Source organism: Ailuropoda melanoleuca, chromosome 5, assembly GCF_002007445.2.
Source record: "Ailuropoda melanoleuca isolate Jingjing chromosome 5, ASM200744v2, whole genome shotgun sequence".
NCBI lineage: Eukaryota > Metazoa > Chordata > Mammalia > Carnivora > Ursidae > Ailuropoda > Ailuropoda melanoleuca.
Window position 1 is genome coordinate 28,372,168 of NC_048222.1, and position 23,522 is coordinate 28,395,689.

The 23,522-nt window shown below is 56.9% G+C and overlaps 1 protein-coding gene across 4 annotated transcripts in view; it reads right to left on the reverse strand.

The window, feature by feature from the left end:
* Positions 1-1,554: 1,554 nt before the first annotated feature.
* The window catches only part of COL11A2 (collagen type XI alpha 2 chain), a 31,250-nt gene continuing 9,282 nt past the window's right edge, over positions 1,555-23,522 (reverse strand). For 2 of the 4 annotated variants that reach the window (XM_034660530.1, XM_034660529.1), the window contains 59 exons: positions 22,783-22,962; positions 20,579-20,638; positions 20,436-20,477; positions 20,146-20,208; positions 19,740-19,814; positions 19,195-19,281; positions 18,876-18,932; positions 18,655-18,708; positions 18,513-18,566; positions 18,368-18,421; positions 18,124-18,177; positions 17,862-17,915; positions 17,735-17,779; positions 17,563-17,616; positions 17,086-17,130; positions 16,849-16,902; positions 16,617-16,661; positions 16,425-16,478; positions 15,923-15,967; positions 15,633-15,686; positions 15,459-15,503; positions 15,194-15,247; positions 14,755-14,862; positions 13,689-13,742; positions 13,336-13,389; positions 13,194-13,238; positions 13,056-13,109; positions 12,885-12,929; positions 12,690-12,743; positions 12,541-12,594; positions 12,271-12,324; positions 11,756-11,863; positions 11,517-11,606; positions 11,255-11,308; positions 10,913-11,020; positions 10,667-10,774; positions 10,471-10,524; positions 10,314-10,367; positions 10,002-10,109; positions 9,743-9,796; positions 9,447-9,500; positions 9,168-9,221; positions 8,948-9,001; positions 8,502-8,609; positions 8,053-8,106; positions 7,809-7,862; positions 7,618-7,671; positions 7,013-7,066; positions 6,640-6,747; positions 6,477-6,530; positions 6,264-6,317; positions 5,902-6,009; positions 5,703-5,756; positions 5,357-5,392; positions 5,109-5,162; positions 4,728-4,995; positions 4,030-4,142; positions 3,454-3,660; positions 1,555-2,703 (listed from right to left, as the gene is read on the reverse strand). In XM_034660530.1, coding sequence (XP_034516421.1) covers positions 2,563-2,703; positions 3,454-3,660; positions 4,030-4,142; positions 4,728-4,995; positions 5,109-5,162; positions 5,357-5,392; positions 5,703-5,756; positions 5,902-6,009; positions 6,264-6,317; positions 6,477-6,530; positions 6,640-6,747; positions 7,013-7,066; positions 7,618-7,671; positions 7,809-7,862; positions 8,053-8,106; positions 8,502-8,609; positions 8,948-9,001; positions 9,168-9,221; positions 9,447-9,500; positions 9,743-9,796; positions 10,002-10,109; positions 10,314-10,367; positions 10,471-10,524; positions 10,667-10,774; positions 10,913-11,020; positions 11,255-11,308; positions 11,517-11,606; positions 11,756-11,863; positions 12,271-12,324; positions 12,541-12,594; positions 12,690-12,743; positions 12,885-12,929; positions 13,056-13,109; positions 13,194-13,238; positions 13,336-13,389; positions 13,689-13,742; positions 14,755-14,862; positions 15,194-15,247; positions 15,459-15,503; positions 15,633-15,686; positions 15,923-15,967; positions 16,425-16,478; positions 16,617-16,661; positions 16,849-16,902; positions 17,086-17,130; positions 17,563-17,616; positions 17,735-17,779; positions 17,862-17,915; positions 18,124-18,177; positions 18,368-18,421; positions 18,513-18,566; positions 18,655-18,708; positions 18,876-18,932; positions 19,195-19,281; positions 19,740-19,814; positions 20,146-20,208; positions 20,436-20,477; positions 20,579-20,638; positions 22,783-22,962 — 4,272 coding nt within the window. In that variant the 3' untranslated portion in view covers positions 1,555-2,562. The remainder of the gene's footprint in view (positions 2,704-3,453; positions 3,661-4,029; positions 4,143-4,727; positions 4,996-5,108; positions 5,163-5,356; positions 5,393-5,702; positions 5,757-5,901; positions 6,010-6,263; positions 6,318-6,476; positions 6,531-6,639; positions 6,748-7,012; positions 7,067-7,617; positions 7,672-7,808; positions 7,863-8,052; positions 8,107-8,501; positions 8,610-8,947; positions 9,002-9,167; positions 9,222-9,446; positions 9,501-9,742; positions 9,797-10,001; positions 10,110-10,313; positions 10,368-10,470; positions 10,525-10,666; positions 10,775-10,912; positions 11,021-11,254; positions 11,309-11,516; positions 11,607-11,755; positions 11,864-12,270; positions 12,325-12,540; positions 12,595-12,689; positions 12,744-12,884; positions 12,930-13,055; positions 13,110-13,193; positions 13,239-13,335; positions 13,390-13,688; positions 13,743-14,754; positions 14,863-15,193; positions 15,248-15,458; positions 15,504-15,632; positions 15,687-15,922; positions 15,968-16,424; positions 16,479-16,616; positions 16,662-16,848; positions 16,903-17,085; positions 17,131-17,562; positions 17,617-17,734; positions 17,780-17,861; positions 17,916-18,123; positions 18,178-18,367; positions 18,422-18,512; positions 18,567-18,654; positions 18,709-18,875; positions 18,933-19,194; positions 19,282-19,739; positions 19,815-20,145; positions 20,209-20,435; positions 20,478-20,578; positions 20,639-22,782; positions 22,963-23,522) is intronic. The other 2 variants (XM_034660532.1, XM_034660531.1) reach the window with 1 other exon arrangement.

The window sequence follows — 23,522 nt, forward strand, 5'->3', positions numbered from 1 at the left end:
CTCTGGGGGCACCCTCTGAGGGTTTGGCTCCAATTGCAGAGGGAGCCCGGAGAGGCCTCTGCTCTGGCGCAGTTTGGCTGGGAGTGGGTGTGGGCAAGGATCTATTTAGGTCTAATCTTCCCTTGAGCTGAGGTCCAGGAGGAAAGGGAGAGAAACCTTCGGGACTTGGAGATTGAGACCGAGGACGTGAGTGACCCCAAAACCCATCCACCGCCCGACCCCGAAAAGACGAGATCGGGGAGCTTCCCCTCCATTCGGCCTCCTCTTGGGTGGGAGAGTGGGAGTTCAGCGGGTGACGAAGGGAGGGGCGGCGTGTTAGGAATGCGGTATTCCGCTTGCCCTTTGGCGGGCTGAGGTCTTGGCGCCGGCACCAGGGGGCAGCAGAGGCGGAGAGATGCGCGGAGAAGGGGTTTATTTGTTTGGGGGTTTTTTCTTTCCCACCTGCAAACGGTTTTCCTGCCCACCGTCGATGCCAGGCTGGGCTTCTAGACCCCCTAAGAGAGCTTCCTTGGACCGACAATGAGATAGCTCCATCACTCTAGGGTTTCAGAGATTGGAGTTCTGTCCTCGGGGACGATCAAGGCTGCGCCGGCGGGGATCCGCCGGGGGGCGGGGCGCTGCCTCCGGGGACTCGGGGTCCCTCCCGGGCCCGCCCCTAGGGGTTTGCGGCCGCCGGCACGCACACACGGGCCCACGCGCGCTCGGACACCCGCAGCCATGCGACCAGCGAGGAAGGGGCGTCCCGACTGGGAGGAGGCCCTGGAATAGTTTTATTCTGCTGCCAGGACGAGGGGGAGCCGGGAAATGCTGTGTGAGGATGGGAAGCCCCAGGAGAGGTGAGGCGGCCAGCTAGGGATGCCTGGCTGAGCGGCTGCCCTGAACAGAAGGGCCCTACTCCGACCCAGGGGGCACAGGGCTACTGAACAAGCCCTGAGAGGGGCCTCGGGGGGGGAGTAAGTGGGGGCGGCACAGCACGCGATGGGGTGAGGGCTGTGCACTTGACACAGAGAGAGAAGCCTGGAACGGCAGAGCCCGTAATACTCGCAGGCGTGGGTGGCCTTCCACGGTACCCGCAGCCGGGGCCTTGGCACACTTGACGGGAAGGGTGAGGTGCCCAGAAGCCCAGGGGCAGGAAATGTTGTCTTGGACGCGAGCCTCAGTCTCCTCATTTGCAAAGAGTTTAGACTAGACCATGTGAGGCTCCCTTTCAGCACTGAGGTCCCTAAAGATGGGGACTGGGGGTGCGGGGAGGTCGTGTTTGACCTGGACACAAGGAAGATAGGCACACCCCCACCCAGAAACAATCCCGCACCTGTGTCAGACAGGACCCTGGGCTCCCCCCTGATGTCACTGGGAGATCAGTTTGTGAGTCTGGACTTGTCAGCCAGCTCTTATGAACTCTTTCTGGGCCCTGATACCACGAAAGGACAGGTCCCCTGGGGAAAGAGGTTAAGCCTTCCCTTTCTGGTAAAGGCTCAGCCACCAAAGGGGGGTACAGGTCGGGTCGGGGTCCTTTTGAAATAACAACACAAGCACCACACACACGTGCCCCGGGAGGAGACGATCACATTATTTAACCATCAGTCAGAAAGGACACTGGTCTAGGGCTAGACAAGGTCCTGGGAGTCCCTTCCATCCAGATGCCACTCATTAACCCTTTCGTTGCAGGATCAGGGGAGATGAGGGGGTGCTCAGGGGTGGGACCAGGGAAGCCAGGATGGCAGTGGGATCTTTGGGGTCTCAGAGCCATGGCGATTGACCAGCTAATAAGGACAAATTTCCATATTTCAACAGTGCTGAATGCAGGCTCTCCTCTCACCCCTCACACTTTCGTTCCCCGCCCCCCCGGGGTGCGGCCTGCTCCCCAAGTCGCAGGCAGTTCCTGCAAGCCCCAGACCAAGTGAGAGACAGCCAGTGTGTGGGTCAGGGAGCCAAACACCGGGAGGTAGAGCAGAGAAAGCCCCACCTTGGGCAGAGAGAGTCAGACCCTGAGGCAAAGGAGACCATATATTCCAACATTCACAGTGGGTGCTACAGGCGGGCTGTGGGGGAGCAGGGGTTTGGCCTGAAAACGTCCCCCCACAGTCACTGAGGAAAGCCCTGAGGCAAGGAGGAGGGTGCCGGGGCTCACCCCTGGAGAGCCCTGTCTCCAAAGTCTGCTGATTTTTGCTGGCATTTCTCTCTTTATCTTTTTTGTTCTTTGTTTTCCACTCTTTAAATAATTAATATAATTACTTTTAAATACAAAATACACAGTGTCCTTTCTCTTCTCTTCCACTTGTTTGGGGGTGATTGAGAGGTGAGTTTTAAATAAGGGTCCCGGCTGTCTAACAGGTCACAAGCTCCAGGTGGGAAGGCCAAAAGCCCCAGATACCCCCCTCCCCTGGGGGGCCCGGCACACGCTTCACACTTCCCCTGGTCTGCCCCTGACTGGGAGCGCTCGGTGCCCTGGCCCAAAGTCCCCTAGATGGTGAGGAGCCCTCTTGGGAAGTGGCACAGAGCTGATGCTGTGGGATTCCAGGAGGGCCTGGTTTTGGCGGACAGGGTCAGACAGAGAAGGTCCTAGCCCATGAAGCAGACAGGCCCCAGCAGCACCCCTCCCCGCCGAGGGGGGGCCCCCAGGTCTGAGAAGGAGGCGTCCAGCACTGGTAGCTGCTCCAGCACAGGTGTCCGCACCTCCAGCACCGTCCGGCCTTGCTGTGTCTTGAGGGCAAGACAGGAGAGAGGGAGCAGTGAGCATGGCAGAGGCGCGCACACACCCCACAGATCCCCCAGCCTCAGGCCTGGCTCGCCTCTCCTCTGAGTGCCCTGAGATGCAATTCCTCCCAGTCCTTGCTAGATTTTCTTCCTCACATTTCTTCCAGAGAGTCAGGATTGGGAAAGCTAGGAAGACTGGATATGCGTGTACATGTGCACGTGTGTGCACACACGCACGTGTGCTCATGAGCCAGTCTAGGCAGCTTTGGGTTTGTCTTTGAGATTATCAACCTGTGGGGGTTGTGTGAGTCTGCGTGGCTCCACAGGGATGTGTAAATGTGTGTCTGTGCTGTAACTGCGTGATAATATCTGACATGATTCCCTGGGTGACCCCGTCCAGGCAACGCTGGGGGTGTATGTACAGACTGGGGGGGGGGGTCTGTGCGCTCCTATGCCTTCATGGGCGGGGGGATGATTTGCACCCCTGCGCGCCTCTGTCGCGCAACCTGTGTGAATGTGTGCACGAGCCTGCAGGACTCACGCTGGGTGATGCTGGCATGTGCACAGAGGCGCACCCCACCTTCCACCCTTCCCACCCTCCTCGCCCTGTCGGTGCTTCCTCAGGTATATCTCCCTCAGGTATATCGGACACCAAGAAGCTGGGCTCCTCCTGCTCTTCCCGGTGCCTCCGCCCAGAGGGTGTTCCTGCAGCTGGGCTTGGCGAGGCACCCCCACCCAGCGCGTCCTGCTTCCCACCTGACAGCCATCTCTGAATTCCTTGACATAGGGGCTGGTCTCCAGGCTCAGCTCATCCTCATTGGCCCCCCGGAGCTTCAGGGGACCATCCTGGGCCACCCCAGAGCAGGGGTAGGAGACGTCCTGGTGGGCTGAGACGCTGAGCAGCCGCAGGAAGGTGAGCTGGACCACACCTACCGGGGAGCCTTCGGAGTCCACGTAAGAGAACTGGCAGGAGAGAGGCCGGCTGTGAGAAGCACGCAGAACCCGGCTTGCAGAGCATCTACAGAAGCGGGGGGCGCTGGGCCCGGGCCCAGGCAGGGAATGGGCGGGCAGAAAGGGCGGTGGGAGAAATGAGGGGCCAGAGCGGGAGCCAGGGACTGCCTGAGGGTAAACAAAGGGCCAGCTTTGTCCAGGATTGTCAAGGGAAGGAGACAGAGGGAGTGGCAGCGGGCTGGTAGTGAGAAGGGAAGAGTCAGGGAAAGAAGGGGCAGCAGGCTCTGTAGGGCCAGGGCGCCTGTCACAGAAACCCAGAAGCCATTAGGGCTGCGCCGTGGGGCAGGGGAGGGAAGTCAGGGGGTCTGGGCCAGCTCTCACTTGCGTGACGTCATCCCTGGGCGTTACACACGTTTCCCCTCCAGCTGTAAAGTTGCAGAAAACCCGGAAGGCGTCCCGAGCACAGCCCTGATTGGGGTCGACCCAGTACTCTCCTGTTGGGTGAGGGAGAGGGAAGGGTCAGGGCCCCCGCAGGTGGGACCCAAGACGCTCCTTGCCCCCCTTCCCACTCCCCACCCTGCTGCTCCAACCCCCCAACCTCCCCACCGCCCCTCCCCACCATGCCCTCAGTCTCCAGGTCCCACTGTCCCCCAGAACCCCACGACGCTGCCCACCTTACTTCACACTCCAGCATCACCTTACACTCCTGCCTGCCTGTGGCACCCCTCCCCACGGCAGTACCCCCAGGCTCCCAATGGAGGAGGCAGGAGCACTGACACCCTCATGTCGGTACAATATGTGGTCGTGGATCGGCACGCATGCCTGTCTGTGTAAACGCAAGCACGCGCGTACACGTGTGTATGTCACTTCCTGCAGGCCACGGGCTGATCGTGAGCCAGTGCGCGCTGGTAGGACCAGACCATTTGTTAAATGTTGAACTACGCCTGACCTAGTTGGTAAAGAGCTGCCGTTCCAAGCCCCTGGACCCTCACCCCCACCCCACACCTTCCCCCAAGAAGTCCCTGCCTGCATTCTGCTCTCCATTCAGTTGTTAGCTGTTTCCTGAGGCTGGCACTGACCATCAGGCAGCTCCGGGTGGCAGAGTTTCAGGTCCTGGCAGGTGCGAGCGGGGCTGTCCTGGGTCCCCGTTGGCCGCCTCATCTGCTCAATCTCCTCCCTCAGGGAGTCGAGGGAGCCGAAAATCTCCTCCAGCCCCACAGCACTGCCCGGAGCCCCCCCAGTCGGTATGGCCTCCTCCTCCTGCATCAGGCGGCTTCCATCCACCGAGCGCCGAGTCTTCTTGGGCATCTGGATGGGCAGGGGCTGGATCACCTCACCCGGAGGGCCCTGGGTGGAGGGACAGATGGAGAGGGTGAGAGACAAGGTTGATGGGGGGGAAGCCGAGAAACACCGAGACAGAGAGGCAGAGGCAGAGAAGCAGGCCCTGACTTGTAACTCACCGGGTGTCCTGGAGGACCCTGGACGCCCTTCTCTCCCTTGGGTCCAGCTGGGCCCTGCCAAAGGAGTAAATGAGGTCATGGAGGAGTCAAGGGGTCACGCATGCAATCAAGGCCATAGAAGGGTCAAGTCAGTCTCTGGGCTGGGAATGAGGAGCTCCACCGGAGGGAGCATGTTTGCCCTGGAGAGAAAGTGTCAAGTCCAGCTAGGGGAATAGGTCAGAGCTCACAGCTGGCTGGGGGTCACTCACTGTGGCTCCTTTGGCTCCTTTGGGGCCAGCAGGTCCCTGTGAAATGAGGAACAAGAAAGAGATGGTCACCACAGGGGACGGTTGGGACGTAGAGGAATGGAGAGGCAAAGTCACGAGTTCACAGGACCCTGGCATTACCACAGGAGGGGCAGGCGTGAGGGCACCTGGGGACATTCAGGAGGCCCTGGAAGGATGGGGGAGGAAACACTGCAGGTGTAAGGACACATGGAGGACACTGGGGCCTATTCTGCTTAGGCTAGTGGTTGCCATGGAAGCCACTGGGGGATTATGGAGGGGGGAGCAGCGGGGTTTAGGGGATTTAGTGAGGAACAGATGGGGTACTCACAGGGAGGCCAGGAGGCCCTCCAGGACCGATAGGGCCAGATGCTCCTGGGATACCCTAGGAAGGAGAGGGGCATGGTTCAACTGGGTCCTCCTCCCACCCCCTCCCTCACCCCTCAGCTGAGTCTCCACCTCCAACCTACCCACCCCCAACACGAATCCCCAAGCTCATCCTCCCAGAGCTTCCAGGACCATGTCCTCACCGTCTCTCCCTTCTGTCCAGCAGAGCCCTGAGGGCCAGGAAGTCCCCGATCACCCTTCTCTCCCTGCTCCCCAGGGGGCCCGATCAGTCCGATGAGACCTGGGTGACCCTGGAGAAGGGACAGGTGGTCAGGGGGAGGCAGAACGGAGACACATGGATGCAGAAGACGGAGCCCACAGGGGTCAGAGCCCGGAAGACAAGGGAAACCTGGGCACAGGGTCTGAGGCTAGAGCAGGGCCTGTAAAGAGCCCTCACTGAGTAAGGACCCCCATAGACTGAAGCATAGTGGTGGGCACTCAGGGTCCCCATAGGCTTCTGGGGTGAGGGTGAGGGGAAATACCTGGCCGCATGTCTGTCACTCACCTTCTCGCCCTTGGCTCCAACATCACCTCGGAGGCCAGGAAGCCCTGGGGGTCCCTGTGGGGAGACAGGAAGTCACTCTCTCCACAGAAAGGTGGGACCAAGCTCTCCCCACCGCCATTTCCCACTTCCTCCAGGGTGTCAGCTGGATGCCCACTGCCCAAGGGCACCACCATCCTCCCCCCCACCCACCCCACCCAATCCAGAGTCACTCACCACAGGACCTGGAGGCCCCGCCTGGCCTGTGGCCCCAGGACGGCCTTGCTGACCCTGCAGATTCAGGAGTCAGAGATCAGGAGAACTGTCCCCACACGGGCACCCCTCCAAAGGCCCCTGACCCCTCCGACCCCCAGCCAAGCCTCTCTACTCCATGACTCACCACTGAGCCCGGGAGTCCCCTTAGACCATCAGGACCAGGTTTCCCTGCTGGGCCTGCTGGACCCACAGGGCCTGTCTTCCCTGGGGCACCCACAGCACCAGGATCCCCCTGAAACACATACAAGGACTGAATCTTAAAGGGCAGAGGAAAGGGGCAGGGGTGGCGGTAGGGGGTCCAAGGTGGACAGGATGAGGCAGAGAGGAGGGACCAAATCCCAGGAGCCCCTGGAGCAGGAACAGAAATAAGTATAGGGAACCCCCCTAGAGACAAGAGGCTCAACATGGGGCAGACATCTGGAGAGAGGAATCTGAGGAATCAGAGGTGCCCAGAGATGGAGGGAATGTTCCAGCATCCAGGATGGCCTCTTCCTCACCTTGGCTCCCTTCTCCCCTTGCCGCCCCTCAGGACCAGGCATGCCGGCCGGACCCTGCAGATGGAGACAGGAAGGAAAAGTCAATGAGGTAGTGAGTCGCCCGAGCTCAGCGGCTTTCCCCCTGCTGTCCTCCTGGCTCCGGCGACCATGCACGTGTGTGTGTGCACACAGACACACACACACGACTTGTGCATGCACCACCAGAGTCCCAGAAGCTCATTCACAGAGGAGCTGGCACAGCTGTACGAGTTCTGCGTATTCGGCGAAGAGCCACCTGCCCACACGCCATCTAGCGCCTCACCTTCTACCTCAGCAACTAGAGGGTTGATCCTTGGCCTAGCAGGGGCCCTCCGGGAAAGCTAGCCCCTTCCTTCAGTGTCCATTCTGATCAGTTGATGAGTACCAAGCCCCCCCCAAGAACATACACAGCAAAACTCAGGAACAGACACACTCATTTATACACGGCACACTTACAAATACAAAGTTTCACCCACATGCACCCCAACCCCAGGCACCTTCCTGCCCATCCCATCTGCCACTGCCCCATCCTCTATCCACCCACCCAAGGACTGCCCCTCAAGGTCCCAGATGTCCACCTCACTTACCCGCTTTCCAAGTGGTCCAGGGGGTCCATTCTCCCCAGTGGGACCAGGGGATCCCTATGGAAGGAGGAATAGGGGTGGGTGAGTGTTTAGCTTCCAGACAAAGGACCCTTCAGGAGTGGGGCATAAAAAGGGGGTAATGGGCCTGAAGGGTTGGGCTCAGTGGTGTACGGGAGGGTTCACTGGTCACTCACAGGCTGTCCTGGCTCGCCGTCCTCTCCTCGGTCACCCTTCGCACCATCCTGGCCCTGCAGGGATGAAGCAAGGTCAGGGGTTGTCCCAACCTAGCCAGCATCACCCCCAAAACTGCCAATCCTCCCATCTCTCTGCTTGCCCTGCCATACCCCCAGCTTCCCACACTCAAGCCCATCAGCCGCACAAAGGCCCTATACAGGAGCCCACCCTCTATGCCCCTTCCCCTCCCTAGGGAAGACTCACCCGAGGGCCACCTTCTCCAGGAGGGCCAGGATCACCAGGAAAACCAACAGGACCCTAATGTAGAGAACAGGGTCGAGGTCACAACCCCCTAAGCCTACCCAGAGCCAACACAGACCCCCAGGGCACATGTCACACTCTCCCTCTCTGCAGGCAGTGCCTACCTGCACACGCTGGGAAGGTAGTCTCCTGCACTCTCTTTTCCCCACCTCATGCACTTTATGCCTTCTGATGCTTTCACGGAATTAATTAGAAGGCGTCTCTCACTTTCTCTCTGGGAATTTCAGACCCCATACATCCCTCCCAGGAGACCTCATTCCTAGAGCCTTCCACCCAAGTATCAACCCATTCTTGGGTTCCCCCTGTTCCAAGATCCTCCCACTCATACACACCCACATTCCCAGGTCTCTCATTCACAAGGCCCTCCTCCCAGCCCCTCCCTCAAAACTCACAGGGTTCCCTTTGGGGCCATCATCGCCAGTGGGGCCTTTAGGCCCTGGTGGTCCTGCCTCTCCTGGTTGCCCCGACTCTCCTTTCTCCCCACGCTCCCCACGTGGGCCCTGAAGGGTGAGTAGAGGGTACAGATGATCCCAAAGGGGTCTTGAAGATCAAGGATGCAGCCCCTGCTTCCAAGACACCTTCAGGCTCCCCTCCACCCCCTCAGTGACAGCAGGACGCACACAGAAAGTCAAGCCCGTAAGAAGTCCTTTGGTCCCTCTTCCATTCAAAGAAAGAGCATGGGGCTCACTTAGACCCAGGGGTCCAGCCTCACAGAGTATTAGGAGCACAGGCTCTGGGCTGTGGAGGAGCTCCAACTCTGGGAGGTCACAGCAACAGGGGGCTGGGGTTGAGGAGGGTGATGGGGATTAGGGAGCAAGGCCTCAGAGATTTCACTCACCTTGACACCTGGCTCTCCCTGGACCCCTGGAGATCCTGACTCTCCTGGCTCACCCTGCAAGAAGATTGGGGTCAAAAACCTCCTTTCCCCCCAAAATCCTAATATTTCCCACATCTCATTCTCTTTTGCATCTCCCCCAACAAAAACTGGCAGAAGTCCAACCCTCATACCCTCCCCCCCCCGCAAGACAAGTCCATTCATTCACCCCCTTCCCAGTTACCTTCTCTCCAGGGGGACCCAGGTTCCCAACACCTCCTGGGGGACCTTGCGGACCCTGGAAGAGGAACAGAAGTAGGAGTCATTGCTTAAGGGAGGAGGTGCCATTCCAGGGACAGAGCCTGAATAAGCACCCTGAGGTCACAGCAGTGAGACAGTGGGAGGCCTTCCAGGGGCAGTGAATTCTCATGGCACCTGAGATGAAACTAGAGTTTATAGTCTGGGGAAAGGGAGGCAGGACTGGCCACAGTGATCTGAAGGGGAAAAGGCTGAGAGGACTCACATCAGCTCCATTGGGTCCAGCTGGGCCTCGAGGTCCTGGGGGGCCGGGTGGTCCCTGGGGAAAACAGATAGAACAGAGATGGGGAAGGGAAGAGAAAGAAAGAGCATTAGGCACACAGGAATGGCAGAGGATTGGGTGAGGCAGACATCCTTGATGGGGGGTGGTAGGGGAGGGGGGCAGCCCCACCAGGAAGCAGCATGCAGACAGCAGGCGATGCTGGGGGTGCTAGATAGAGGGAGACTAATAGGCGGGGTTGGGGCCAGAGGATCACACACTGTCAGTGGGGTCACACTCACCATAGGGCCCACATCTCCTGTTTCTCCCTTCTCACCCGAGGGGCCTGGCAAACCCTGTGCAGGGAGACACAGCACAGACCCAGATGACCAACCCACCAGAGCACAGCTCCAGGTAGACGGAGCCTCCAGTGCTCTTCCCTCCGATCCCACATTCCCCCCAGTCCTCTGCCCTGCCTCCCCAGTCCTCAGCGGCAGGGGCTGGTCATCAGATCCACCCTGACCCCACCTCTCAGCCCCTGCCTCTACCCCCCCAGCTCACCTGTAGGCCAATGGGTCCTGGGGGCCCATTGAATCCTCTCGTTCCTTCATCACCTTTGGCTCCAAAGTGTCCCTGGGGTCCCCGAGCTCCAGGTTCCCCATCTGCTCCCTGAGGTGGAGGGAGGGCAGGGACAAGGACACAGAGATGGTCATGGGTCAGGAGGTCCTATTCACAGACCCCACACCGACCTGGGCACCAGGCCCAGAGGCCCCACTCCCACGCTCAACCCCAAGGGCGAAGGGGACTGAGGGCAGACTAGAAGTCGCCAGCGCCCCTGGGCGAGGGGGGGCAGATGGGGCATCAGTCACTCACCGCTGCTCCGGGCTGCCCCACAGGACCAAGGGGTCCAGGGGGTCCAGGAGGACCCTGGCGGGGAAAGGAGAGTGAGAGACACCAAGACAGGGAGAGAGACCAGGTGGAAACAAGGTTAAAGGTCAGAGGTCAGAAGTCAAAAGTCACGGTCACTTACATGTTCACCCTTATTCCCTTTAGTGCCCTTCTGTCCAGGGTCTCCCACCTCACCCTGTGGGGACAAGGCAGATGAGATATTAGAGAAAGGACCTCGGTGGGGCAGGGAGGATAAGACAGGGATGGGGGCTGGAGGCATGCCCAGATCAGTGATCTCATCTGGAAAGATTGGGCCCAGGGTCTGTAGGTTCCCACACCTTGTCTCCATCCTCTCCTGCCACGCCCGGGGGTCCAGCAGGACCAGGAAGCCCCACAGGACCCTGCACCCCATCTCGGCCAGTTGGACCAATGGGGCCCTTCTCACCCTGTAGGAAAAGAAGAACGGAGTCATGACCCAGAGACGACCCTCACCCTCAAACACCCTCACAGGAAACCCTCCATAGCCCAGCAGCTCGCAGCTCACAGACCCTTCCCCAGTGTCTCTCCCCGGGGACCCAACTCACCGGGACACCTTTCTCTCCTGCAGCTCCAGGGGGACCCTGTGGGCCTGGGCGCCCCGGGGGGCCAATGGGTCCCCCCGATCCTGCTGCACCTCGCTCTCCAGGGGAGCCCTGAGACAGGAAATGGAGTCAGACCCCCAAGGAGGACACCACAGCCCACCCACACCAGAGGAGTTCTGACTGTGGTTCCCAGGAGAATAACCCAAAATTGGATACACTAGGGCTGATCCTAGACCCCCACTGCCCAGTCCCACAACCTTGCCTAGATCCAGATGCCACTCTTCATCCCTCCTCACCCACTCTTTCCTGGTTCCTCCCTCCTGCCCCCAGGACCCCCGGACTCACTGCAGGGCCAGGGGGACCGGCCGGACCTTCGTTTCCCTTCAAACCGGATCCACCCTGTGAACCAGAGATTTGGAGCAACAGATGTGAGATGGGAAGGTGGTACATTACAAGAATGAGGATCCAAGAGACATGTAGGGAAGGAGAAGGGGAGGGGAGGGGAGACAGGCTCTGAGAAATGGGAGTGGGGGTGAAGCTGAGCAACGCCAGGATGCCTGGTGACTTGTTTCAGGGAGTCCGGTTGGGAGACTGGGATCACACTCACGGCAGTGCCAGGGAGGCCTCTCTCTCCTGGGAAGCCCCTCAGACCAGCAGGTCCATCCTTCCCTGGAGCCCCTGGGGGACCAGGGTCACCCTAAGATGAAACGAAACGTGATGAGCCATAACCATGCTCCCAAATTGGACACTGAAGTCTCTGGCCTTTCTCAATTCCCCAACTATCTGTTCCCTTCAGCACCCCAACCCTGGTCTCCCAAGTTCCCCTCTGCCTGGCCCTTTACTGACCTTCGTTCCTTCTTTTCCAGCTGTTCCAGTCAGTCCCTGCTCTCCTGGGGGGCCTGGGGGGCCAGGGTGACCTCTCTCCCCCATGGGCCCGGTTTCTCCTGCTGCTCCCTGAGAAAGAGACAGAACGACTCCAAGCTCAGACCCTCTGCCCCCTCCCTGCCCAAAGAGGCCACCCTGGCCACCCTAAAATGACCCCTCTGGACCCCCTTTATCCCTGCCTCAAAGCTAGTGGGGAATTCCTGGGGCTCTCCTAGGCCACTGCGCCAGCGTGTAATTCCCCTGTTTGGAGTAACCGCACCACCCTGCATCCCCACTGGGGAGCTGCCCCTTTGGGACACGAGATGAGAACTGGCCCAGGAACCAGACTGAAGTTGGGATCCCTGCTCCAAATCCCAGCCCCAGCGTCCAGGTCAGGCAAAGCAGGGGCTGGGGCATGTGATTGGGAAAAGGGAGAAGGGGGGCAGACAAACTAACTCCAGAGTCTGGGGTCCACTCTCCCCAGGGGGCAGACATACCTGAGGTCCCACCACCCCTGGAGGGCCAGGGGGGCCAGTCTTCCCTTGGAAACCCTGAGAGAGGAAGAGGAGAGAGCAGTCAGAGCATGTCAGGCATGGACACTGTGGGACGGACCCCAGGTTCCTGGAGGAAGGGCAGAGTGACCACGGAGTCCTTGGCCACGGGTCTGAGAGGCACCAGGATGATCACTCTGCCAGAGAACCACCCTGGTGGGCCTTCTAGACAGCCCTGGAATTTGAAGATCTGAGGGGGCCAGGGGCATTACTTACCACTTCTCCTCTCTGGCCTGGGTGTCCTGGTAGCCCATCCTTCCCAGGGGGACCCTAGAAGGGGTTCAGGTGTCAGGTGAACTCTGGGCTAGGAAGGAGGATGGAGAAGAAGGATTCACAGAATCCAAGCAGGTCAGAGGTCGGCTTACCGGAGGTCCTTTGGGGCCAGGAAATCCATTGGGGCCTTGAGGTCCAGGGAGACCCTAGAGCAGAGCTGGGGTTGAATGCGGAGAATGGGCAGGGGGTGCAGCTCCCCCCGCCCAACCACCCAGGGTGAGAGGGTGAAAGCTCCATTCAGGTTCCCTGGGGAGCACTGGGGAACAGGAGACTCAAGCTGTACTCACCCTTTCTCCAGGGGGGCCATGGGGGCCATCACCACCTGATGTTCCCTATGGAGGGAAAGAGAGTCAGAGGGCAAAAGGCGCTGCCTTCTAGTTCTGCTGGGGGTCAGAGAAGTCAACAGGGAGCTGGGCTAAGGGCCAGGTGGTAGATGGAGCCCTGCCAAGATCACTAACCTTAGCACCAGACTTCCCAGTGGCACCTCGGGGTCCCCGCTGACCCCGTGGACCCTAGAGAGAAGGGAGGGGAGTTGTCAGAAAAACCCAAATGGACCTCTTTGGATCTTGAGCCACAGGTCTGTCCCCTGCACTCACCGTGGGGCCCCGCTCTCCCCTAGGCCCTGATTTCCCCGACAGGCCCTGGTAGGAAGGAAGGAGAAACAATACATCACCCAGGGCATGATTCCACCCACAGGGAAGCCTTGCCCTCCACACCCTCTCCCTTCCCACAGCTTACCCGGGCTCCCTTCTCTCCACTGGCACCAGGAAAACCGGGAAATCCCAGGGACCCCTGGTGAGGATGGAGAAGGAGAAAATTGAGACGTCATGAAACGGGAGGGCCCAGAAGAGCCAATGGGGGTCAGGAGAGGTGATGGAGGCAGCAGAATGGGAAGTCTGGGCTCTCCCAATAACTAGTTGGCCTTGGACAACCCCCCCGCAACTGCTCCCTGGCCTTCTGTTCCCCAATCTGTAGAATGGGGCTAGGCTAAATTCGTTCTAGGGTCACCCACTGCTCCATCAGTCTGTGCTTCCTGGGATCAGGGGTCAGAGAAGGGAAGAGGAGGGAGCACAAGTGGGGCATCATATCACCTTGGGACCCTGGCGTCCAGGGTAGCCAGGCAGACCAGGAACGCCCAGCTTGCCCTGTGGAGAGACAGGGAGCAGTTAGGAGCAAGAGGAATCACAGGCACCACACCATCCCTGGGGACCCCAAGCCCCAGAGATGGCAGCCAGCCCCCACCCAGCAAGCCTCCCCAGCAAACCTCCAGCCCCTGGACCCTCATCTCCTACTTCACAGGCTGCCCGGCTTTTGTCATCTCTCCTTCCTGACAGTGGATTTTCCCCAACTCTGGCGCTGGGATCTCGCCTCCTCTGTATCTAAATCTGCAGCTCCATCAGGTTCCGCAGGACCATGATCTAGCCCCTGTCTACCCGTCAACTTCAGCTCCCCTTCCCCAGCACACCCTCCTGTGCCACCAAGACCAAACCCCTTGCAGGTTTGCACACAACACACTCAGGACCACCTCCGCCTCCCACCCATGTCTGCACCACCCCAAACCCCCCTGGCATGCAACCCTTCCTCCTGATGCTTCAGGGCCCGTCTTGCCCAGATAGCTGTGAAGCGGAGGTTAGGAGCAGGGATTCTGCAGCCTGCCTGCCTGGGCTCAAACACAGGCTACAGCCCTTACTGGCTATGTTACAAACAAGCATCTGCACCTCCTGGTGCCCCAGTGAAAGTTCTCTGCAACACGGGGCTTATGACAAGCAGGCGCCATGTTGGCCCTCGGTGAGGGCTTACTGAGAGTTAGCTCTGCAGGTCTGCGCTCACCTCCTCTTTGACTCTCCCTTCTTGGAACTCCTGCTTCTCTGAGTCTGGACGCATTTTCACTCTACCTTTTACCTACATTCCTTATGCCAGCCTCATGCCTTGTCCCCACTTCTATGCCATGTAAATTCTCATGACAGGGACTTTTCCTTGATTTGTTATATATCCCCACCCCCACCCCCAACTGTCAGTGGTCAGAGGGTCACTTCTACAGAGAGGAGCATAATTAACGTATAGCGGCCTTCAAATCATTGACTCCAGCTGTCAACACCCCCAAGCCCACCCAGATCCCACTGCCCAGGCCCTCATCCCCTCCACGTCCCCTGTCACCTTTTCGCCCATGAGCCCGGGGGGGCCAGGGTCTCCAGTGGGTCCAGTGCGTCCCTTCGGCCCCTCAGGACCATCTTCTCCCCTGGAGCCAGGAACTCCAACCTCTCCCTGGGTAAGATGGTTGAAGAGGTGAGCGTCAAGGACTGGGGGTATGGGCTGGGCCCCAAGAGGAGAGGTGGGCCTGGGTGAGGTTGAGTAGGGTCCCAGAAGCTACTGAAGGACAGGGAGCCCCACAGGGACAGGGAGAGCATTGTGGCTATCGGGCTGATGGGACACAGACTGTGCAGGTTGTCATCCTGCTGGGGTCAAGCTCCCAGGGAGAAGAGCACTGGAGATGGCAAGTCTGGGGTTTCAGGAAATAGGCTGGTGATTGGGGGCCCCAAAATGGAGGAACATCAGGAGTTAGGGTTGGGGGGACAGTGTGTGGGTTTCAACTCACCCTGTCACCTTTCACGCCCATGTCCCCTTTGAACCCAGGAAAACCATCCTCGCCCTAAAAAAGATGGGGGTGAGAGGTCACCAGAGATGATGGGGGGTCAGGAGGTAAAATGGAGCATTTCAGAAAACATGGGTGGAAGGGTGGATTTCAGAGCTGGAGAGCAGCGCAGGGCAGGCTGGAGGGAAGGAAATGGGGTGAGAGCTGGGCAGAAGGGGTGGTGTGGGCCAGGCTGGAGGTGCTGGAAAGCTAGAGACACATCTCTCACCTTTTCACCCTTATGACCCTTCAGACCACGAATTCCATCCACACCCTAGAATTAGAAGGGAGACAGAGACAGAGAGATCGGGGATGGAGGTTGGATTAGAAGGCTCAATCTCCTGAGACCCCAGCTGGCTCCCCCAACCACAGTCCTTTATCTCCCAGCCTGGCTGTCCATTACCTTGACACCTCGAGGTCCTGGGTATCCTAGAGGACCCTGAGGTCCAGATGGACCCTGGAAGAAGAAAGAAAGGTATCTAAGAAGGGGTCTCAGGGTGTGACTGTGGAGGCCTCAGAGGGTGTAAGAAACAATAGAGACTACATTGGAGTCTGGATAGGGATACAGGGCATGGGACTGAGAATACTTCAGAGCCACATGAATGATAAGACAAGGAAATTCCAAGGACTTTGAGGCCCCAGAGTCAGGGTGGAAACTCCCTCAGGGGTGAAAGCAGGTATGTAAGAGCTCACCTGGTTTCCTTTGGTTCCAGGGGGACCTTCCTTTCCAGGGTGACCCTGAGGATAGGGGAAGGAAGATGTGACCACTGGCCACTGTCACCTTCCCTGCATCCCTCCCTTCACTTCTTTTTTTTTTTTAAAGATTTTATTTATTTATTTGACAGAGATAGAGACAGCCAGCGAGAGAGGGAACAAGCAGGGGGAGTGGGAGAGGAAGAAGCAGGCTCATAGTGGAGGAGCCTGATGTGGGGGCTCGATCCCATAATGCCAGGATCACGCCCTGAGCCGAAGGCAGACGCTTAACCGCTGTGCCACCCAGGCGCCCCCACCCCTTCACTTCTTAACCCCACTTCCCCTTGTGACCCTAATGAAGCAACTGACCAGAGGCAAGCACCACCAGTGACCTCCCAGTGTGAGGAACACCCTGTGTGGATAGTCACTAAAGGCACTTGGAGTCATTCACTGGGGTAGAGGGTCAAGTAGAATTTGGATTAAGAGGTGGGGACCCACTCACCGGAGGTCCATCTGAGCCAGGCATGCCAGGGAGCCCTGGTTTCCCTCGAGGGCCCTGCAAGAAGATGAGTAGGCGCAGGGTCACAAGAGGGATCAGATCAGACCATGGCTGAAGTCCTAGCCACACATTTAAGCCTCTCCTTACAACCCCCCCCCAGCACATCCCCTGTCCCCCAATTACTTAGTCATTTACCTTCTCTCCGTGAGGCCCAATGGCACCCTGGGGCCCAGGGAGACCCTACACAGAGAGAAAGAAAAGTCACAGGGGCCCCACAGGGGTGGGCTGCTCTCTCCTATAGCCAGCATCCCGTTCAGAACATGAGTGGTGGAGCTTGAGACCATTAATTTCCATCCAGGGTCTGACCCACTGTAGAAGCCCAGGGGAAGTTGTTAAAGATGGGGAGGGGTTAGACAGGACAACTCACCTGGGTTCCAGGAGTGCCCTGTTGTCCAGGAGGTCCTGGCTCTCCCTGGGGTCCCTAGAAACAAGCAACCAGGCAGAAGTCAAAAAAAAAGATGGCAACAGAACAAAATTAGGGCAGAGAGCTGAGTCCTAGCTGAGACAGCAGGAGCACAAAAATCAGAAGCAGGCAGTTGGTCAAAATGGTCACCAAGGAAACACTGGCTAAGGTTTGGGTGGTGTCCCCATGCCCATTACTCACCAAGCTCCCTTTGGGACCATGGGGACCATCCATGCCTCGGACTCCCTGAAACATGAGAGGGGCGTAAGCATGGCTGGAAGGTGAGTCCTGGGTCCTGGAAGGACCTGTGGTTTCTGGGAGGTCCGGCCATTCCAGAGAGTGGGACGGGGCAGCCTCAAATTGGTCAGACCTCCAATCCATCCTAAACCTAAGCAAACATAGCCAGCCCAGATCCACAGGGTGTGGGTCTATGGGTCTGTGGGTTTATGGGTTTTTGTTTTGTTTTCCTTGAGGATTTTTTTAAAGCTATGCTCAGAGCCTTTGGTGCATTGTACCATAGGACCCTGTAAGGGCACCTGGGATTAAAGGCTGGAGCAGAGCTAAGTAGGGCCAGGAAGGAGGAAATGGAGGTGGGGGAGGAGAGGCAGCTAGGAAGGGTGGAGAGTTGGAAAGGTCAGGGGGTGAGGTCAGGGTCAGAAGTCAAGGATAGTCACATACCGGGGGTCCGGGAATACCAGGTGGGCCTTTGGGGCCAAGGAGACCTCGAGGTCCCTGCAATCAGGTGAGGGGTAGATATGACATAATGGCCAAGAGATAATGTGTCCCTTTTGTGTCCATATCCCTCCCCTGGCATCCCCAGAGCCCCACCCTCAACCCTCTGGACACTCACCGACTCTCCAGGCAGTCCCCGAGGCCCAATCTCCCCATCATCTCCCTGAAGGAGGAGGACACAGTAAATCAGCCTCGTCCTCCATGCCTCTCCCATATAGGGCCCCTGCCCTGGCCACAATACTTACCCGCTCTCCATCCTCACCAGGGGGACCAGGAAGGCCCTGGGCACCAGTATCACCCTGGAAAAAGAGGGAACAGGTAAGAGTTAGGGCCTCAGAGCCCCCAGCACAGGCAGACACTGACCCTATTCAATTAACAAATCAGTTTCATCCATTGAGCTCCTGCTGGGACGCTCAGCCTCCTTCCCTTGCCTTGAGCTCCCTACCTCCCCACCCCTCCACAGAAGGTCTACACCTCATCACAATGCGTTACCCCCAATATACTCACCCGGTGCCCCTTCTCCCCAGGTAGCCCTGGGAGTCCATCAAAACCTCGGTCACCCTAGGGGAAGAGGGTCAGCCCAAGTGAGGTCCCAGCCCTTTTTCCCACCCCATACCTCCCTACTGTGTCCTAAGTGGGGAGGTGCCACTTCATAGGGAAACCTTGGGAACTTGGCCATCCCCAGAAAACAAATGAGCTTAGAGATGGGGCTGGAAGTCAAAGGCATCAGAGAGGGACCCATGCCTGTTACCTTCACTCCAGGTTCTCCAGGCATCCCTCGGGCTCCATCAGCACCTGCTCGGCCCTGGGGGTGCAAAGGAAGTGTGAGAGCAGAGGCATAGTCCCCCGCACTCTAAGTCCTGTCTCCCACCCACACCCACCACACCCCCACTCACCCTTCTCCCAGCCTTGCCAGGAGGGCCTGTGAGGCCTTGAGGTCCTCTGGGGCCCTGGTGAGAGAGAGTCAGGGACAGGGTTAAAGGGCATAGACAGAAAGGGAGGCACTAGATGGGAGATCAGATGGGTGGGGCTTGTTACCTGAGGTCCTAAGTCTCCTGATTCTCCTTTCAGGCCAGGGCTCCCAGGTTGTCCCTGTGACAGAGAAGAGAGAGTGGCTATGTTGAAGGACACACCCAACAATGACTTCAAAGCCCTCTCCAAACGTAGCAAAATAACTTTCAACTTGGTCCCTTTCCAGAACTATCCGTACCCACACACATGAATAAAGGACTCCCTACCCCAATATCCAACTCACTCACCAAGGGTCCAGGGCGGCCTGTGTATCCCATGGGGCCAGGGGGTCCCCGGAGCGCCAGCTAGGGGAGCAGGGAACACAGCAGAGCTGAAGAAGAGGCAGCAGGAGAACTCCCAACCCCAGTACACACTCTAAATTCACCCTTCTATTCCTAATCCTCATTCTACTGCCTTTATTTTCCCCAACCTCCCTCTCAGCCCCAAACCAACCCAGACCTTACCCTGCCCCACATTTACTCCAACCTACATTTCCAACCCCTCCTAAAGTCTTCGCTTGCCCTCCATACCCCTCCCTTCACCAACATCCCCTCCAACCTTACTTACCCGTGCCTGCTGCAAAATCGCCTGGGCCTGAGCCTCCTGGGCTGCCACCACAGGGCCCTTGTCACCCCCACCACTGCCAAACCGGAACTGAGGGGTAGAGAGAAAGAAAGGTCCAGATTCTCTTCCAGGAAACCCATGTGACCCTCCCAGCCAAAGGCTTCATCCATCACTTCTGCCCCATCCCCTAGGTTCAGGGACACCCCCTACCCCATGCCCCCTTCCAGTGTCTCCCAGGAAGGTTTTCAGATAATCATGTAAAGGTTTTCAGAAACTCTACTCCTGTTTTCCTCCCCCACTCTCTGGCTTCCTCCTCCAGAAAAACTCTCCTCTTGTTCTAGAGTTCTAGGATTTTCTGCCCAGGTTTAGATGATCCATGTTTGGTTCTAGGTCATCTAATGAGGCCCTAGTCCATCCACGTCAAAGATCAATCTCTTTGTGTTGATGGTCTTTAGTGACTCCGCCTTAGCTTTCCTGGTCTTTTGGTTCTTGGTGACAAAACACAGTTCCCCTGCCCTTCCCATTCCAAAGTCCAGAGGACAACTCACAGGGAGCATGAGAGATGTGCCAGGAGGGCCAGGGGCCCCATCTGATCCAGGGAGCCCTGCTCGGCCAGGGGGTCCCTGGAATGGGGAGAAAATGAGGATAGATGACAGTTAGGGAATGTTAGGGTCCTGGTATCATTTTAAAGCCCTCTACAGAATAAATATAGACTTCCCTACATCTTTCCTGAACCCTCCCACCCCCATACAGAAAAATGAGGGTGAGACACCAGATTACTGCCCTCCCCAACCAGAGCCTGTCCTCCTTTCTGGGTGTTGGGGAGCACACCAGCCCCTTGTTCATTCATCAGCCAGCTAATGAAGAATTACTGAGCTTAGTGCCCCTGTACTAGAGGCTTCTCTGCAGTCCTCTCCCCAGCCCCCGCCACACACACACACGCTACTCCCTTACCCTCTCGCCGGGGTCTCCAACTGGACCTGGGTTGCCCTGGATGCCAGGGGGACCAATCAGCCCCTGAGGAACAAAAAAGGAGTGGGTCAGGTGTGGGCATTCAGAGAGAAGAGGGGTATGTGGCTGAGGGGTTGTCTCTACAAAAGAGATTTGAGGATCTGGGAAGCTTTGGAAGGATTCTCCAGAGTTCTGAGAAGGAGGCATGGGCATGTTTGGGGAAGGCATAGACGAGTGTGTGAGAAGGGTCTCTGAGAAAAGAATGGAGGATAATGGGTCACAGCTACACTTACCGCAGGGCCTTCTGGGCCAGGAGGCCCCTCCACTAGCATACCCTGTAGAGCCAAAGGTTAAAAGTCAGAGGCTACAGGGCTAGCACCCCCACCTCCTTTTCTCCTTCCCCCTCCCTTCAGCTCAGTGACCAACAGTGACTTACAGGTTCCAGCACCGCAGGCTCCCCCTTCTCTCCCTTCAGCCCCCGGGGTCCACGGGCAGCCTGAAGGAGACACACATGTAACCCCCAGTGGGGCCTGTGGGCAGCCAGGACACCAGGACTGCCCCCATCCCAATTCCCACCTTCCTTCATTCTCAGATACTCTAGAGACCTCCCCAACCCTACCTGTAAAATCTCCCAGCCCTCCCGTAAGAATCCCTCTTCACAGATCTCCCAAGCCCTCCAAAGAGACCTCAGGGCTCTCCACCTCCCAATTCCCAGCCCCATCTTAGCAAACTTCCTCATCTCCCTGACGACCTCTTTCAGGAAGGTCTTCACACCTTTCCTGGAATTCGAACGCCCCCCCCAACCTTCCCAAACCCTCTTCTGGAGGACTCTACCCTATTGCCCAAACTCCCTCTGACTCCAGGAATCCTTAGGATTTTAAGAAACTATCAACTACCTCGCCCTTACTGCAGTCCAAATAAGCATCTCTCTAAGATAGTGGATTGATTTTTTATTGGGGTTTGAAGGGAGGGCATGGATCCATACAAGAATCTGATATGATCCAAGAAGTCTCTTCCAGGAAAGAAAAAGTATATGCCCTTACGCACAGAGTTTTTCTTAGAATTTCAAGGGGTTCACAAGTTAAATACTCTCCAGAGGTTAAACATCCATACTCCAAGTAGAATTGGAGGGCAGTCCCCACTGATATCCCAAAGTTAGACCTCATAACTGGTTTTTGGAAAAATACAGTTCTTGGGCTATTGCTCAAGCCCCAGAGCAGACCCCCAGTTTCTCTCCCAGCAAGGACACTACGCCCTTCCTCTGGCCCTCATTTATACTCCAAGCCCACCAGTTCCTTCTTTTCCACACTTCTCAGATGCCCACTCCCAACACTGAGGCCAGAACCAAGATAAGGATGGGAAGAATGGAAATCATTCCCCACCCTACCCCCAACTCTCCCAACAAAGGTCTTCAGAATGCACCCCTCCACCTCCATCCTGACCAAACAGCAATGACGAATTTCCAAACTCTCCCATATCTCAGATCGACCCCAAATTTCCAGAAAGCAGCAAAAGGGAAAGGCAGCATAGGGTCAAGGGTGCAATATTAGAGAAGGAAATTGTGGGACGAGACAGCAGGGTAGAGGAGGCAGCTCTAATTGCAAGGCAAGCAAAAGATGAATGGAGTAGACAGGAAATTTCCCAACTGAGAGGGAGTGGTTGAAGACATGGGAAACAATTAAGGGAGACATTTCAAAGGGACAAACACTTGGAAGCAAGAATGATGCCAGGGCCAAGAAAAATTAAACATGGCCAAGATGGCTAGAAAATGAACTGGACAAACAGGAAGTGGTTGGACAGACAGGAAGCAGCCAAGAAAAGAAGATCCAGGAAGTGGACCTTCAACAACAACATGGCTACCATGACCAAGAGAAAGAAGAAGTTCACAAAACAGACAAAAAGTGACTCCTGGAAAGGGGATTATGACAACAAAAGGCAATTCTTCCAGAAAACACAAATATCAAGGCTAGCACACACAGGAAGTAGCAATGATAAATATCTAGGCCCACAATGGAAACTTTATGATTTAGATGACCTGAGACACACAGGAAGTGGCTTATTAGCAAAGGAAATTGTTACAAGACAGCATGAAAAATTAGAGCCAAAACATAAATAAGTCCCTTCCAGTACAAATTGTGACAGTCACCAAGATGGGTGCCATGGCCAAGGAAGACAGGAAAGGACAGACAGGCAGTGACCTGTAGGTTAGAAAACTTGACATAGGAAGTTAGATCATTCAGTAGCAACATGAATAAGAAATTGTTTTTACCAAGAAGAAATGATGGAGACAGACTGACAATGGACAAAAAGCAGGGGATTATTGGCCAAAGGCTTTATGAAATAGCTTGAGATAGAAAGTGGCCAAGAAAGACAGAAAGTGGCCACAGGATTAAAAAAGAAAAGAAAATCCCAACTGCCCTGACCAGAAGGATCCATGAAGTGTCACAGGGCAAGATATTTGGCAAGGGAAAGCAGAAAGTCATCCTTTCAAGCAACATATACATCTTATGTGAACAGAAAAAAGCAAATCATCAATGGGAAGTAGCTTGCAGCCAATAGACAATAATCAGAAACAATAGGAAGCAATTCTTACAGCTCCAACTGGAGGTCAAGAATGGAGGAGGAGCTCCTTTCACTTACGGCTCCCGAGGGGGCTGTCTCCGCAGACAGGGCAGGGCCAAGCTCCGTCTCCTCACGATAATCGTCCCCATAGCCATAGGTGTAATCGTAGGGCCCTGCTGGGGGGTCTGTGCCACCCTCCCCATATTCCTCTGTCAGGAACCTGTCGGCTGTGGAGGGGACCTGGAGATCTGTCTGCTCCTTCCCGGGGATGGGGAGGGAGAGGGGTAGATGGGGGCATTAGGGCTGAGAGGAGGTTTTCCCTGGACCCCACGGTGTGGCAACTTCTGGCCCAAAGGACTCGAGGATAACTGGGACTGGAGTTTTTCTCCCAAGAAGAGCAAGGGAAGTGGTTATATAGAAAGGGGAGGGCCATCAAAGGCCCAAAATGAGGAGGGATGCCCCAAAAATGGGACTGGTGGGAAGAAATGATGAATTACAAGAAGGAAGAAGGGTGGCCGGAGGGCTGCACGCAGAGTAGACAGTCTGTGGAGATAATCGTAGACAAAGGATTCCAGAGAATAACCAAAGAAATGGATGGAAAAAGAGAGAACAGAAAAAGTGATAGCATGGACAGAAGACTCCTGGGAACAGAAATATGATGAAAACCTTTGACACCAACATGGGGAAGAGGTTGTTCCAGAATCAGAGAATAATGGAAGGAGACATGGACACTGAAGAAAAATGGCTGCACTTAGGAAGACAAGCAGGCCAATAGGTCTGAAGTGACTGGAAGACCACAAATGGATATGACAAAGAGC